Source organism: Alligator mississippiensis, chromosome 1 (genome assembly GCF_030867095.1).
Source record: "Alligator mississippiensis isolate rAllMis1 chromosome 1, rAllMis1, whole genome shotgun sequence".
Lineage (NCBI taxonomy): Eukaryota > Metazoa > Chordata > Crocodylia > Alligatoridae > Alligator > Alligator mississippiensis.
Genome location: NC_081824.1, coordinates 478,238,628 through 478,252,854, shown reverse-complemented (window position 1 = coordinate 478,252,854; position 14,227 = coordinate 478,238,628). Strand labels below are relative to the sequence as shown.

The following is a 14,227-nucleotide window of genomic DNA, read 5'->3' as shown; positions in this document are numbered from 1 at the left end:
GCACAGCTGTCTGTCCTAGGCATAAAGAAGCAGAGCTGGAAGGGACCTGAAGAGGTCATGTCTAGTCCCATCCCTGCCTGAAGCAGGATCAGCCCTATCCAAACCAGCGCAGACAAATCCATAATCTAAATGCTTTGTAAAACTACTGTCAACCCTGACACAGCACCAGCCATCACACTCCACCTGCCACAGGTAAACCAAGTGGACCGCGGCAGCCAACGTCCTGCTGCTGCAAAGGTTAATAGATGCTCAAGAGATCCCAGGTAGAGACTGTGCCCCCGCTACAGGGGAAGGCAACCCCTCCCAGTCTGTACCAATCTGACCAGGGGGGAACATAAATAGCTTCAGCGCAAGCTGCTTCACACCATGCTCAAGGCTGAGGGGAGGGATAGACCTGACCCCTTCAAAACTTCCAGGCCTCCCCAGGAGACCTAAAGGAGAACTGCCTTTCACGAGAGGGAGCACCTGTGCCATGCAGTCCAGCTCCTCTGCTTTGCAACAGCATGCACTCCCGGATTTGCAGACCGGTGGCTGTCCCGCAGGCCCAGATTTAAGGAGGGGGGGGACTGTCAGCCGGGACGGTTTGGACAGGGTTAGTTCTGCCTGGAGCAGGGGGTTGGACAATACGACTCCCTCGGGGCCCTGGCAGCCCTGCTGGGTGGTTGTACAGGGAGAAGTGCCATCCTGGTGGTTGCTATGCTCCTAATGGACTAAATTGGTTTGCTGTAATTGATAGGTGCACTGAAATCTGCTGTGTTATTTGCCAACGAACAGGCTGACAAATGCAAGTCCGGGAACTGCCTTGGAAACAGGAATGAAGCCGAGGTTTGGGTCTCAGAGACCTGGTCAGTGGGTGCATCTACACAAGATGCTTCCTGCACATTAGCCTAATAACACTGCGTGTCACAGCACAAAGCACGCTAATAGCCAGCTGCGCAGTGTTATTAGACTAGTGCCGCTAAATAACCACGCGCCGGTGCTAGTGTGCAGCAACTCTAGGCACTGTGCATTTAGTTAGTGCTTTATTTACTAAACGCACAGTATCTACGGTGCATTAATGAACATGTAGATGTGCCCAGCGATGTACAGGAGGCAGACTTTTCACCCCCCGGCATTCAAAGCTGCCCTACAAATGTCCCAATGTACCTTGACGGAGCAGGAAAATTGTATCCGCTGCTCTCAACACCCGAGTGCTCTTTTGAAGCATCCCATCCAGGGAGTAAAACCTCCTCCTGCTTAGCAGTACATTAAAATAAGAAGCCCTGTGCCACCCAGCTGAGCACCCAGACCAGTCCTCTCAACCCCAATGCCCCCTTCTTCCCATTCAAAAACAGCCAAGCCGCGAGCAGAGGGTTTGGTGTATGAAATTTATTAGGAAAAAAAAAAAATTCCTCATTTGTTTCCCCTTCACAATGATTTCAGGGGGAACAAGGAAACCCCAGAACAACCGATGTCATCAGAAGAGAAGACAGGAAAGCTGGAAAAGTTTCACACGCACCCACGCACACTGGGCCACCGAACCCCTACGAACCAGCCGCGCTTTACAGTATCTACAGGTGGCTCTGTACAGAGGAGAGAGCGCCGGGAGAGAAGTAACACACGCACACAGACACACCCACGTTAAAACCAGCAAGGGGTGGGGGGCGAAACATGGGGATGGGGCCACGGCTCAGAAATGCCCACGGCACAGCTTGGTTTCACTTGCCTTCCCGATGCCCGTGTGGAGCCGGGGGGGCTGGTAGCATCTTTGGACCTTGGGCAAGACGGTTTGCGATGACCCCGTCCCCCCTGCCCCTCCACTCCTGTCCGCTCGGTCGAGCTGGCGGGGTGTCGGGGACGGGCTTTTGCAGCTTGCCGACATCTCTGGCTTTGATTTGGGGAAGGAAAGGCGAGGGGGTAGGGAGGAGAGAGCCAGGCTGCAGGAAAAGCATGCTTCTGCGTGTGTGCAAGCTGAGAGCGCTTGAGTTTGCTACGACTGGGTCTCACTCGCCCTATTTTTGTACATCTCTCCAGGGCAGTTGCACTGGGGAGGGGGATTTGACTCACCGATCCTTTTCTTTTACTCCCCTGGACCTTTCCCACCTCGTCACTCAGGACCGAGGCAGGACCCTGAGACCCCAGCCCCCACGCACGACACACGCAGCAAGCTTTGCTCTTCTTGCAGAGGGAGCTGGAGGACTGATAAATAATACCACGCGCACTTACACTGGCTATAGTACACCATTGTGGTTAGAAACTAGTATAAGCTCTTCCAGGTAAAACAGAGCGGATCACAATCAGAGAAAGCTTTGTTATCAGGACAGGTCTTTTTTGGCCTTCCGGGTCGCGTCGCCGGTGGGGCGCCCTCCGCTTTCTTCGCTGGCTGGCCCTCGGCGAATATTTACAACTGCCCTCAGAAGGCTTTTGGTAGAGACAAAAAGAGGCGTTCTCGCACACGAAGCTATCGGCCAACATTCACGTTGAGGAGCTAGGCAGGGTCCTACGGAGTATTTCATACAAAGCATCTTTCTAAAGGCAACTGAGAATAGGTAAGGCAAATGACTACACAGTTGCAGTTAGCGTCTGGTCTCCAGAGTCCCCCACTGCTCTCCACGCACATCGGAGCACGCGACAGATACTCAGAGAAACAGACAATTTTTTTTTTTTCTCTTTAAAAAAAAAAAAAAAAAAGCCAAGAGGAAAACCTCCAGGTAGCCCGAGCCCGGGAGGAGTCACGCGGGAAGCCGGTGTTTGCTAGGTGCAGGCTGCAATGGGTCACTGAATAGCCCATAGTCCTGCATGACCTCTGTTCAGGACGGCTCCGCTCCCAGGCCTTCCCGGGAAACTACAGCCCTTTCTATCCAAGTAGAAGTTCAAGCCTTGCAGCCTTTCCTGGGACACAGGGGAACAGAAGCCGTTCACAGACAGGGACGCTGAGGTACAAAGAGACATCCAGTGACGTGCCCAAGGCCGTGCAGTGTGCCAGTGGCAGTGCCAGCAAAAGCATCCCCATCTCAGGCCGCCTGCTGGCGAACCCCTTCTCCTGGCCCAGAGCACGGCACTGGGATGCAAACCTGTGGCATGGGGTGCGGGAAGCCGAGGCCCAATGCTACCTGAAAGGCCCCTCTGTCCAATTTGTTTGGGACTGAGCCTTCCCCATGTCTCAGCACTGGAAATTCAAGCAGGGTTGGGCTACCCAAACACACCAGCTCCTAGCTGTCCCCCTGCCCTGGCTGATTTCTGCAGCGGGCTACACCTGGCTCAGCAGCACGCTCCCTGGGGCTGCATCCTGATCCCCCGGACAAAAATATATGGACGCTTAGCTTCATATTAGCCCTCGCGGCCCAGGTCCCGCTCTCCCCGCCGCCCGGCGGATTGTCTCGCAGCCGCGGATGCGTCGAATGTCTTTGGTTGCTATCGGCCCTTGTTCCCAGAGGCAGGATTTCCATGGATCACGGGAGCCACGTTCACAAGCCACGAGCAGGTAAACGTGGGCGGGATTGTCAGAACGCCAGGCCAGGCTCGAAAGGCTTGCGGCTGCTTTGATCGGACGGGGGGGGAACTGTACGGTGGGCTAATGCCAGACCTTCGAAGCTGGGTTGAAATGGGATTCAGTAATGCCCTGCTGTGCATGGGGTGGAGGAGTAGCAGAAAGTCAATGCCCCGTGGGACAGCCTGGAGCTGCAGGCAGCCCCATGCTCTTTTCCAAGCCCTATTCCTGGCTTCCTTGCAATGGTCTGAAACCCGGTAAATGCTCTTTGGAGCCATGTCTACCTCCGCTTTGCAGTACGGGAGGGGTGACATGAGGCAAGCAGCTTCTGCTGAAGGCAAGGGCCCGTGAGCTGCTCTGCTTTATGAGGCTGGGATGTGGCCTGCTGGGCATCGGACCAGCAGCCAAGGGATGCCCTGGTCTCTGAGCGAGTTCAGGGCTGGCGCGTCATGGGGGCACCCACCTTGGGGAGCTGCTTGGGCTGGATTCCCAAGTAAAGGAGCAGAGAGAAAGCTGGGTGAAAGCAGGGGAGCAGCTCTCCGCGCTGAATTGCTTTGCTTTCATGGCAAGGTCCATGTCCCACCCCCTTCTCTCTGCTCTTCCCTTTCCTCCGAGATTTCCTCCTCTCTGCCTCCCGCCTCCTCCCCTGGGGAGCAGCCGAAACCCCTCTGACCTGAGTTCAAAGAGCAGGGGAACGGCGACTTCAGCCCTTTAAAAGCTTCGCTCTTCCCCAGGGACCGGCCCCTGGGGAGGACACGCAATTTCCCTGCCGCAGGAGAAGACATAAAGGACCCGGTGGAGCGTACGGCTCCAGGGGACCGTAGGCCATGAGTGGGGTGGACGTGCCGGAGCTGCAGGACTTGGTCATCACGGAGCAGGATGCTGCCGGCAGGAGACCGGCAGCTGCAGGAGTGAGGCAGAGCTAGCAGACGCCCTTTGCATGGGGAACCCTAACCCTAAGCCTAGCCCTAAGCCTAACCCTAACCCCCCCTCCCCACGAGAGGTGCATCTGTGGAGCAGGAGCACGTGATGGCTGTCAGGACTCCTGCCCCTCCTCTCCTGGGTGCACCTGTGCCCTTTGCCACCTGCCTCCGGGTGCTCAGGCTAGGGGGGCTCCCCAAAGCCGGCAGGAGGAGTGTGGGGCGCCGGTGGCTCAGAGAACAGGACTTAGCTTTGGGGGGACTCTACGAGCTCTGCCCCTCGCTGCTTTGCCCAGGGATGCAGCTGTCCCCGAAGAGCCGCCTGCACCCATCCCTCTCCCAGGCCCCCACGCCGCCGTCCTCCAAGCAGGCTGTATGAAGATTGCTACGGCAGGGAGCTCCCCTCTCGCACCCTCAAAAGCCCCAGCCTGAACTGCCAAATCCAAGGATGTGGCCCCCACTTCCCTAGCCCCCCGTGTCCCTTGATGGTGTGAAGCTGTGTCTGGAAACCCCATGCTTGGAGCAGCCTCAAGCCCACCGAAAGCCCCTCGCTGCTCGCACGTGACATACCGGGCTCGCGGAGCTGTCCCCAACGCGGCGCGGGAGGTAGGGCTTGAGTCAATATACAGCAAAAGGAGTCCAAAGAACAGCCACCCAGAATACAAAAGAGAGCAAGTGGGTGAGAGACCTGAATAGTAACCCCTGATGTGAGTCGGCCCCGGCTGGGGTGAAGCCTGGCGCTCGGGCGCCCACCGTGTCGAGACCTCCTGGTATAAATAAGAGCCATGAATCCACCTCCCGGGGCCAGGGAAGGAAGGGCTCAGGCATCGCATGGTTTGGCCCCCTGCCGCCCTGCCCCTCCGTGCACGGGGCGGCCCTCACTCGGCCCCCTCCCCATCCAGGCAGCCGTTCATCCTGGCGCTGTCCTCGCCCAGGCCCTGCAGGTCGTACTCCTCGTCCAAGAAGTCCAGCGAGTTGTTGCTGGGCAGCCCCCGGATGGTGAACTTGTGAGACACCTTGGTCCACTGCTCCCGGTTGCTGGCTACCCTCTCGTACAGCTCGGTGGCCCGCGGGAACAGGTCTCGGAGCAGCCTGCGGGGCAAGGAGATGGGCTGCCGCAACCACGGACCCTTTGGGGTGTCCCGGCTACTTCCCTCCACCCCCGCAAGCCCTTGCAACGTGGGATGTAGCAGGCTGTTAACCCACGGAGCCCCTTGCTGCAGGGGGAAGCTGTATTAGGGGTAGACCTAATGGGAGAGGCCGTCTGCCCGGTGCAGGATGGTCCCTACTATATTACTGTCCCATCTAGGGCTTCCCATCACAGATCCCCAGGCAGGGACAGAGCTGGGATGCTCTGGTATGGATGCCGCAAGCCTCTATGAGCAGGCAAGGCAGTGGGCACACATCCACCGGTCCATACCCTGCACCATCTGTGTACTTGGTGCCTAGGGGAGCATTCAAGGGGACCCTCCCCTCCCTGGGGCACTTTGGACCATAGGACCCAAGCGCTCTGGCTGGGATTCCCGCACCCCGGACTCACTTGTAGATGGGCATGGCTATGTGCTCCATGAAGCTGATCTGCAGCTCGGGGATGTAGGCTTTCTCCCGGTCCATCATCTCCATGGGGCGGTTGCCCATGGCTTTCTCCTGCAGGGAACCAGGGGTGGGGGCAGTGAGTTCCTCCCGCCTGGTCGCCCTCCCCTCTCCTCCTCACGGTACCATGACCACAAATCCCAGGCTGTCTCCACACCGCACGCTTAGCGCTGGTGACTGGCACCGGGTCAGCCTGGCCTGGCTGTGAGCAACGTCCCCAGGCGACTGCATTCTGCCAAAGGGCAGACCCCATGGGATGGTCTAGGACAGGGGTAGGCAACCCCCAGCATGGGTGCTAGAGTGTGGCACACGAAGGCATTTTGCTTGGCATGTGCACCTTGGGGCAGACAGCAGGGAAGAGGCCAGGGCTGCACTGGCTCAACAAGGATCAGGCCCCTTGCAGCTCCCTTGCCATCTGCTCCTTGCACGCCAACATCTTACAACCTGAGCTTGCAGGTGTTTTTGGCGCTCTTTCCAAAAAATGTTGCCGACCCCTGCTCTAGGAGGCTGCCCCGGCCAGCCGTGGCTCTTGCAGGAGGCATGGTGGGACGGCGCTGGAGGACTACCAGCCCTCCACCCCTCTCGCCTATGTCCTGCTCCCGAGCTGGTGGATACCAGCTCAGGTGCGACAGATGGAGGGTGCAACTCCCTGGCCCCCGTGGCCCAGGAAGGAGTCAGTGTCTGAGCTCTCCCACTGCCTGGTTCAGGGGCAAGGAGTTGGAAGCTGGACAGGGGCATGCAGGCTGCCCCAGGGGATTTCCTCACGCACCAGATCTCCCTGCGAGAAGAACTCCTTGTAGATCAGCTCCTGCAAAGGAAAGGCCATTGCTTATTTGAGCTGCTGGAAGGCACCCACAGCCCAGCTCATAGGAGCCCTAGACACCCAGGCCAAACCCCCTTCCACTTCCCCCCGTGGTTAGGTAGGCACAGGGGGTGCAGCGCTGCACCGCTGATTCCTGCTCCACCCAAAGTTTCCAACCCACAGCCTGGGAGGAGCAGCATATTTCTATTGACTTCACAGCTCATTGTCAGCTCCCTGCTTCCTGCTAATCTCTCTCCCCTCTGCAGGTGTGAATGGCCCTCTGTCCTTTCTCACAGTATGTGCAAATTATCTTTTCTTCTGCTATCTTGCTGCCAGTTCCCCAGTCCTCTCCTCTATTTCTCAGCCCTACGGGTTGCTTTTAGCTCTAACTAAAAACCTTAACTTCGATGCAATCAGATTAACTCAAGGTAGAGAAATGACTGCCGATGAGGCGCTATCGAGATGCTCCAGAAAGCTAGATTTTGTTTTGTGAATCTGAATCAGATTTCATGCATTTAGTGCACTACAAGATTATAGGTGCATTTACCTAAAATGAATAGGGACTGATGACACAGTATCCTTTTGATTATTTTGACTCTTTTTTTGCCTGGTTTGTGGGGTTTTTAAGTAAATATATACTCTAGCAAATTAGTGCACATTCCACTAGTTATACATATTTTTTGCTTGGCTCTTCAACTGAATTATATAGTGTTAATACAACTGAATATATAGTGTTAAAGTGAATAAGATGCCTTATAGTAAAGCTTCTAGTTTCTCTTTAACTGGGATGGTTTGGGAATGGGATGATCTGGGAGAAAAATGGGATGATACGCCATACCATCTGCACCCCCTTTTCGACATCCTAGATCACCCATGGATAGGCACTGGCCTCCCGACATGGACCCAGAGCTCTCGACCACCACTGAAATGAATGCCCCAGGAATCAGAGGGGATGAGATGAAGATGCTCAGGGGGGCAGAGGCCGTATTTGCTGGACCCCGCAGGGAACGTGCTCTGGGGTTTCTGGGAAGCACAGTCCAAATTGGAGCTGGTGAGGGTGGAGCCAGGGCAGGTGCAGGGGTGCGCCCCGCGGGCACTCACCGCGATCTTTCTGGTGGTCTTCCAGCCTTTGGTCTGGTCTGAGAGGTCGCAGGAGGTCATGAGGAGGCAGAGCAGCAGGCGGTGGTGCTGCTTGTTCTTTGGGTCGTAGCCCACTTGGAAGGGGAAGGGAAGAAGGGTGAGGGGGCTGACGCTGGCCCTACCAAGCTCCGGCGCTGAGTCCTGCAGCCCGGACGTGCTCTTACCATCCCCTTGCACCGCAAGACTGCCTCCCATATGATGCACACATTCAGGGTCACAGGGGAAGAGGCACTAGGGTCCCCAAGGCTCCCAAATCTAGGGGTCTGAATGGCATGCTGAGGCAGACCTGGGTGCAATCCCCACCCCAGTCACCAGGGGTCATAGAAATCTCTCCCTGCAAATCACACCGGAGACCTCCAACGCCTGCCGCGGCTGCCTCAGCACCGAATCGCAGACCCGCAGCTCTGCGACCCAGGAGCATTGGTCTGCGATGGGTCTGGTGCGGCAAACTCTTTGTGGGAAAAATACCATGAAACAAAGCAAACGCTCCCGGCAGGTCTGCTGCTCCCCGGATGCATTACCTTCCGCCATCTTCTGGAGGTCCTTGAAGATCCTCAAGTGGTGAGCGAGGTCCGTGGCCAGGATAATGTCCCTCATCAAATCCAGCATCCGCTGGTAATCCTGCGTGGCAATCACACGCTGGGTTATTGCAGCGTGGCTCTGGGATGCCACCGCTCAGGACAGACCACGAGGTCAGGCAAGGGCATCGGATGCAGCCAGGGCAGGGGGCGAGCAAACCAGGAGGCTCGTGCGGATGGGTTGGCAGGTGGGGACAGGCATGGGATGGGCAACTTGACTCAAATGGGGCTCTGTACCCTCTGCTGCTTCAAAAGCAATGGTGCTGAGCCAGCAACGTGCCCATAGCTCTCCCCATCAGGCTCAGGGCTGCAAGCAGCATCGGAGGGACTAAGGGCAGCCTGTTCCTGGGGCCCCCAAGCTGGGACTGCTCAAGGAGTAGATGCCTTCAGCTCCAAGAGGGACCCAGGCCAGCTTATGCCTCTGGGGCAGGGGGTACAGTACAGAGGGCAAGTGTCAGATCCCACCGCACCCACACACCTAGGGCTGACATAGCAAGTGGAGCCATGCTGGCTGGGCACTGGGGGCAGCTCACTGCCCAGCCCAGCACATTCCCAGTGCCCTGGTCCCCGGGGTGCTGGACAGAGAGCTGGGAAGCTGCACCCCCCCCCAACTCACCTTGCGCGAGAAGTGGTCGAAGATGTTGCAGCCGTGAGTGTTGAGGATGGCGATGGCCTGCGCAAAGTGGTGCCGCTGCAGAGAGAAGTGTGCAGGGGAGGGGTGTCAGCGACAGGGCTGGTGTCCCCATGCACAGCGACCAGATGGGACCTGCCCTGTGCAGTCCCCTCGCCCCCATGGCTCATGCCTGGGTCCCGCTGCTACAAAGCAGGGCTCCAGGGAAGGGCAGGGGCTGGGAGCGGGCACCCTGATGTCCCCGATGTGCTTGCAAAGGGGCAAGGGAGGAAGGTGCCGTGCTCTCGGGCACGGGCTGGGAAGCGCTGCGGGAGGAGGCGGGGGGATGGACGCGTGTTACCTCCATGACGGAGCCCTCGGAGCTGTACAGCGCGGCCAGCACGGACTTCTGAAAGACAGAGGAGCCAACGCGGTGAGGCTGGTCAGGTGCATGGGATTGCCCCTCCTTACCTGGCCATGCAGCTCAAGCCAAAGACCCAGGGGAGGCGAGGCAGCAGCAGGCTGGGCAGCCCTCTGGCATCTTGGCCAGCCTGCCTCAGCCCCGCCAGCTCTGGGCATGTGGGACCAGCAACTCGTTCCCACCCAGGCCTTGCAGCGGCTATGTAGCTCTGAGAGGGGCAGTGACCGAAAGGCCCCAGATGTCCCAGCATGAGCAGGGTCCAGCACCATGTCTCATGTCTGGGGTGCCAGAGGCAGTCTCAAGGGGTCCAGCTGCCCTGGCCTGCACTCCCACCTGCCCCCCGGCCCGTGGCGAATTGGCCCCCGCAGCCACAGTGCTCCAGCCCTCCCTGCTCGTGGCTGGGCTGGGGACCACAGCATCCCTGGGGGAGACAGGATGAGCAGCAAGTGGGATGGAAATGTCACAGATGGTCAAGGCAGAGGTGAGACCAAGGCCTGAGATGGTCACAGGTCCTGGAGGGGGAAGAGGCTGTCCACTCCTCCTCCCCCATTCCCTTGCCCCTTCTTTGAGATGAGTCATTTCCAGCTGGGTCATTTCGGATCGGGTCACCCAGGCTCATCCCCCACCCAGCCCCTGGCTGCCCCAGACCTAGGAGCCCCCTTGCACCGCAGCAATCTCCCCCCCTACCGAAGCCACTTGGAAGGAGTTGTTGGTGCCTCTGTGGTCCAGGTCGTGACACATGCAGGAGATGAACAAGGCAAAGATCTCGATGTCCCTGCCGGGAGAGGACAGGCAGGACAAGCACTAAGCTATGGAAGCGGAGGGACGGGGGGCCGCGGCACCCAGATCTCAGCCAGACTGGACTGGCTCCAAAACAAGCTTCCCCCCTCCCCACAGCTGCCTGCCCAGCCCTGTGGCTGCAGAAGGCAGTGGGAACAGTGCCATCACCCTGGGCTTGATCCCAGCCATGCAAAAGATGGATGCAGGGGCCAGGTCAACCCCCAATGGGGGCATCAGTGGTATGATGCATCTGGACAGGAAGGGAAGAGCCACGTAGTCACCGAGTGCCCCAGTGGGGACATCATCACCAGCGCTGACCCTCGGACTTGCAACCAAAGCCCTGGCTCTTCCATGAAGCTATGGGGTGAGGACCACGAGCACACACAGGGGGCACAGAGCCAGTCTGGGGAGCTGCTGGGGTAGTGACCGGAGAGAAAAGTGCCACCTACAGACCCCTGGGCATGGTGGAAGGGGTGTGGGTGCACCTAGGGAGCTCTCCCATCAAGCACTGTCTCAGCAGCATGGGGATGGGGGCTGCAGGGGGTGTGGGTGCAGCACAAGGCATGGGGAAGCCGGCTTTGGCATGGGCTGGCAGCCTCTCTCCACCTACTCCAGGTAGTTGACCAGCTCCAGGTTCTTGTAGAGGAGGTAACAGAAGTGGGAGACGGAGAAGGCGTGCATCCAGTTGTGGTAGGGGGGGTCCCGGTAGCCCTTCTTCACCATCAGGCAGAACCTGGCCGGGAGCAGAGCACAGGCATTAGGATCGTGGGATCAGAGAGGAGCAGGGCTGGAAGGGAGCTGCAGAGTCTAGTCCAACCCCTGCTTGAGGCAGGATCGGCCCTGCCCCAGACAAACCCAGTGTCCAACCTCTGAGCAAAACCAGTCATCCCTGATACAGCACCAGGCTTCACACCTGAACCTGGGGAGACGGACACAGGACACGGCCCCTAACATCCAGCTGCTGCATAGGTTGTTCATATATGGTTTAGAGACCCCAGGCAGACGCCGTGCTCCTGCTACGGGGGAAGGCAAACCCCGCCAGCCTGTACCAATCCGACTGGAGGGGAAATTCCTTCCTGACCCCAAATGCAGCATCGGTCTGTCCCTAAGCAGAGGGACAAGACTCTCTGGCCAGGACGCTCTGGGTTTGGTCCCAGCAGGAGCTTTGGCACAGCCAGCCTCGGTTGCAGCAGCACCCAGCACCTCTGGGGGAGGCTTCAAAACCCCCTGACGCATGGAGCACAAAGGGGTGGGGGGGACCAGCAAAGCCCAGAAGCCTGGGAAATCCCCATTGCACAGCACAGGCATTGCTACACATAGATCATCCCCAACCAGGGGCTGTCCAGCCTCCTCTTGGACACCTCCAGTGATGGAGAGCTCACCCCTTCCCCTGGTATCTGTTCCCTGGGCATCTATTCAGCTTTGAGCTGCTCCTGGCTCTGAGCCCCACTCTCCTCCGAGACCCCACTGGACCTGTCAGCACCTGAGCTCTGCAGCTGCTGCCGAGGGAAAGCAGGGGTACAGCTTGCTGCAGCCAAGAACGCGTGCTTGCTCGTGTGCTGACAGGGCTGCGCGCACTGCCTGCCCCATCCGCGTGCATAGTCTTGGCACACCTGCCCCTCTGAGCCTGCCCTGCCTGTCTTGGCGTGGATAAGTGTGCCCGGGCAGAGTGGGAGGCTGTGCCCATCCAAGGGGCTCCTTCCTTTCAACATCTCTGCACAAGCCATGCCCTCTCCAGCCTAGGTCTTGCAAACTGGGTTTGACCAGGGGGTCTTTCCACTGTTCCTCTTCTTTGGAGCCTCCAGCATTTAGGGTCCAGGAAGCTCAGATGCCCCTTTCCTCCAAGCCTGTGTCCAGTCCCTTGGTGAATGGGGCTAACTCTCAGGTTCCCCCACCTCCCGTGTCAATGCGTCCCACCCTTGAATGACACACTGAGTGAAACACAACTTCACGCTGTTCATTTTCAACTTGCTACGAGATCCTTTCATGTGGTGACCCCCCGTTCTTGTCTGGTGAGAGTCACTCATAAACCCCCAGCAACTTTCTCTTCGCTGTTTAGTGTTGGGCAAAGCCTTCTCACATCCCCCTTCAAATGTCTCTTTTCTAGACTGACCAGGCTTGGCCTCTTCAGTCTCTGCTCCACACCGCTCATCATCCTTGCTGCCCTTCTCTGCACCTCCTCTAGCTCTTCCATCTCCTTGTGGAGGTGCGGGCACCAGACCTGGGCATCGTATTCAAGGTGCGCATGCACCATGGATTAATAAAGGGATATCATGATACTTTCCATCTCGTTCACAGTTACCTTCTTAATCATCCCCAGCATGTTCATGAGGGCAGCAAAAATGGTTGAGGAGCTGGGGGACATGAGTAGTGAGGACAGGCTGAGGGAAATGGGCTGATTTAATTTGCAGAAGAGAAGACCGAGGGGGATTGAACAGCAGCCTTCAGCTCCCTGCAGGGGGTTGCAAAGAGGATGGAGCTGGGCTGTTCTCAGTGGGGGCAGATGACAGAAGGAGCAATGGGCTCAAGCTGCGGCAAGGGAAGTTGAGGTTGGATATTAGGAACAACTTTCTCACTAGGACGGTGGTGAAACTGGAATGGGCTACCTAGAAAGGTGGTGGGATCTCCATTTTTGGAGTTTTTTAAGGCCCAACTAGACTAAGCCTTGGCTGGGATGATGTAGTTGAGGCTTTGAGCAGGAGGTTGGACTAGATGTGACCTCCTGGGGTCCCTTCCAACCTTCATTTTCTATTACTATGATGTTGCTTGCCTTCCTGATGGCCACTGAGCATGAAGCTGATGTGTTTAGTGAACTTGAGAGGCTCATAAGAAGCGGACACGTGCCCCCACCCTCCGCAGCCCCGCGCCGTGCAGAGAGCAAGCCCACCTGGCCAGCGTCGGGCGATCCACCTTGTAGTTGTTGATGAAGTTCATGTCCTGCAGCATGCTCAGGATGGCCTGTGGAGTAAGGCAGGAGAGAGCTGGATGAGGGGCTTGGTCTGGCGGAGACTGCAGATGCAGTCTAGCCCCTCATGCCAGGCTCCTTGCCCAGGACCCAAAGACAGAACAACTCCAGATAGGAAGAGAGGTGCAGGGCACAGGCAGGCACTTGCACATCCACTATGACTGAGCTGGGAAATGACCTGGGGGTGAGCAGCACACAGACATGCAGTATCCTGGGGCAGGGCAAGCAGCAGGCAGCTGCATCTGAGGGCTAGGCACGGGGGGCAAGGGACCCTGACCACCTTTGGCAAATGCTCCCCTTGGATGGATGCAGACCGCTGCAGTCTTACCAGGGGAAAGGCCCCGGTTACCCCCAATCCTACCAGGGACAGTTTACAGAGGGGTTTGTGCTGCCTGTCTGCTGCTGATTTCACCCCGGTGCAATGCTGCTGACCTGGGTGGGTGTTGTGCCTGCCTGTGCCTGCAGAGACATCAAGTAGGAGCAAAGAAACCCAGGTAAAGCAGGGACTAGACCCCTGGACTCTCAACCCTTTAAGCCCCGGTTTTCTCCTGGCTTTGTTCTCAGCTGTGGTGGGATAAGGCTTGGCCCCCGGGGCCCTAGACCCGCCCCCAGCACCCACCATGGATGTGTCGTCCTCAGGCAGAGAGCGTGGAGTGTAGGAAAAGTTGGCAAAACTGGAATCGATGTGTTGGACGGGCCGGATCCCTTCGCTCAGCAGCTTGGTGTATTCGTCGTCCGAGACCTGCAAGAGGAGATGGGGACAGGCCTTTTGTGATGGGCAGCAATCTCAGGGTTCACCCGTTGGCACTGGGCAGACAGCCCCATCCTGGGGTCCTTGATCTGCCATGCACGGCATGGGACGGCAGCTATACAAGCTTCCTGATGCACCACGGTCCAGCCCTTGGGGTGTGCTGCCCTTGGCCGCTCTGCAGACAGAGCTCAGCCACGC

The 14,227-nt window shown here is 58.0% G+C and overlaps 1 protein-coding gene across 2 annotated transcripts in view; it reads right to left on the bottom strand.

The window, feature by feature from the left end:
- Window positions 1-1,348: 1,348 nt before the first annotated feature.
- Window positions 1,349-14,227, bottom strand: part of PDE2A (phosphodiesterase 2A) — a 93,402-nt gene continuing 80,523 nt past the window's right edge. For both annotated transcript variants that reach the window (XM_059723072.1, XM_019499025.2), the window contains exons 20-30: window positions 13,898-14,020; window positions 13,201-13,271; window positions 10,924-11,046; window positions 10,221-10,308; window positions 9,474-9,521; window positions 9,119-9,193; window positions 8,446-8,545; window positions 7,886-7,998; window positions 6,752-6,790; window positions 5,930-6,036; window positions 1,349-5,481 (exon numbers count right to left, since the gene is read on the bottom strand). In XM_059723072.1, the coding sequence (XP_059579055.1) occupies window positions 5,268-5,481; window positions 5,930-6,036; window positions 6,752-6,790; window positions 7,886-7,998; window positions 8,446-8,545; window positions 9,119-9,193; window positions 9,474-9,521; window positions 10,221-10,308; window positions 10,924-11,046; window positions 13,201-13,271; window positions 13,898-14,020 (1,101 nt within the window). In that variant the 3' untranslated portion in view covers window positions 1,349-5,267. The remainder of the gene's footprint in view (window positions 5,482-5,929; window positions 6,037-6,751; window positions 6,791-7,885; window positions 7,999-8,445; window positions 8,546-9,118; window positions 9,194-9,473; window positions 9,522-10,220; window positions 10,309-10,923; window positions 11,047-13,200; window positions 13,272-13,897; window positions 14,021-14,227) is intronic.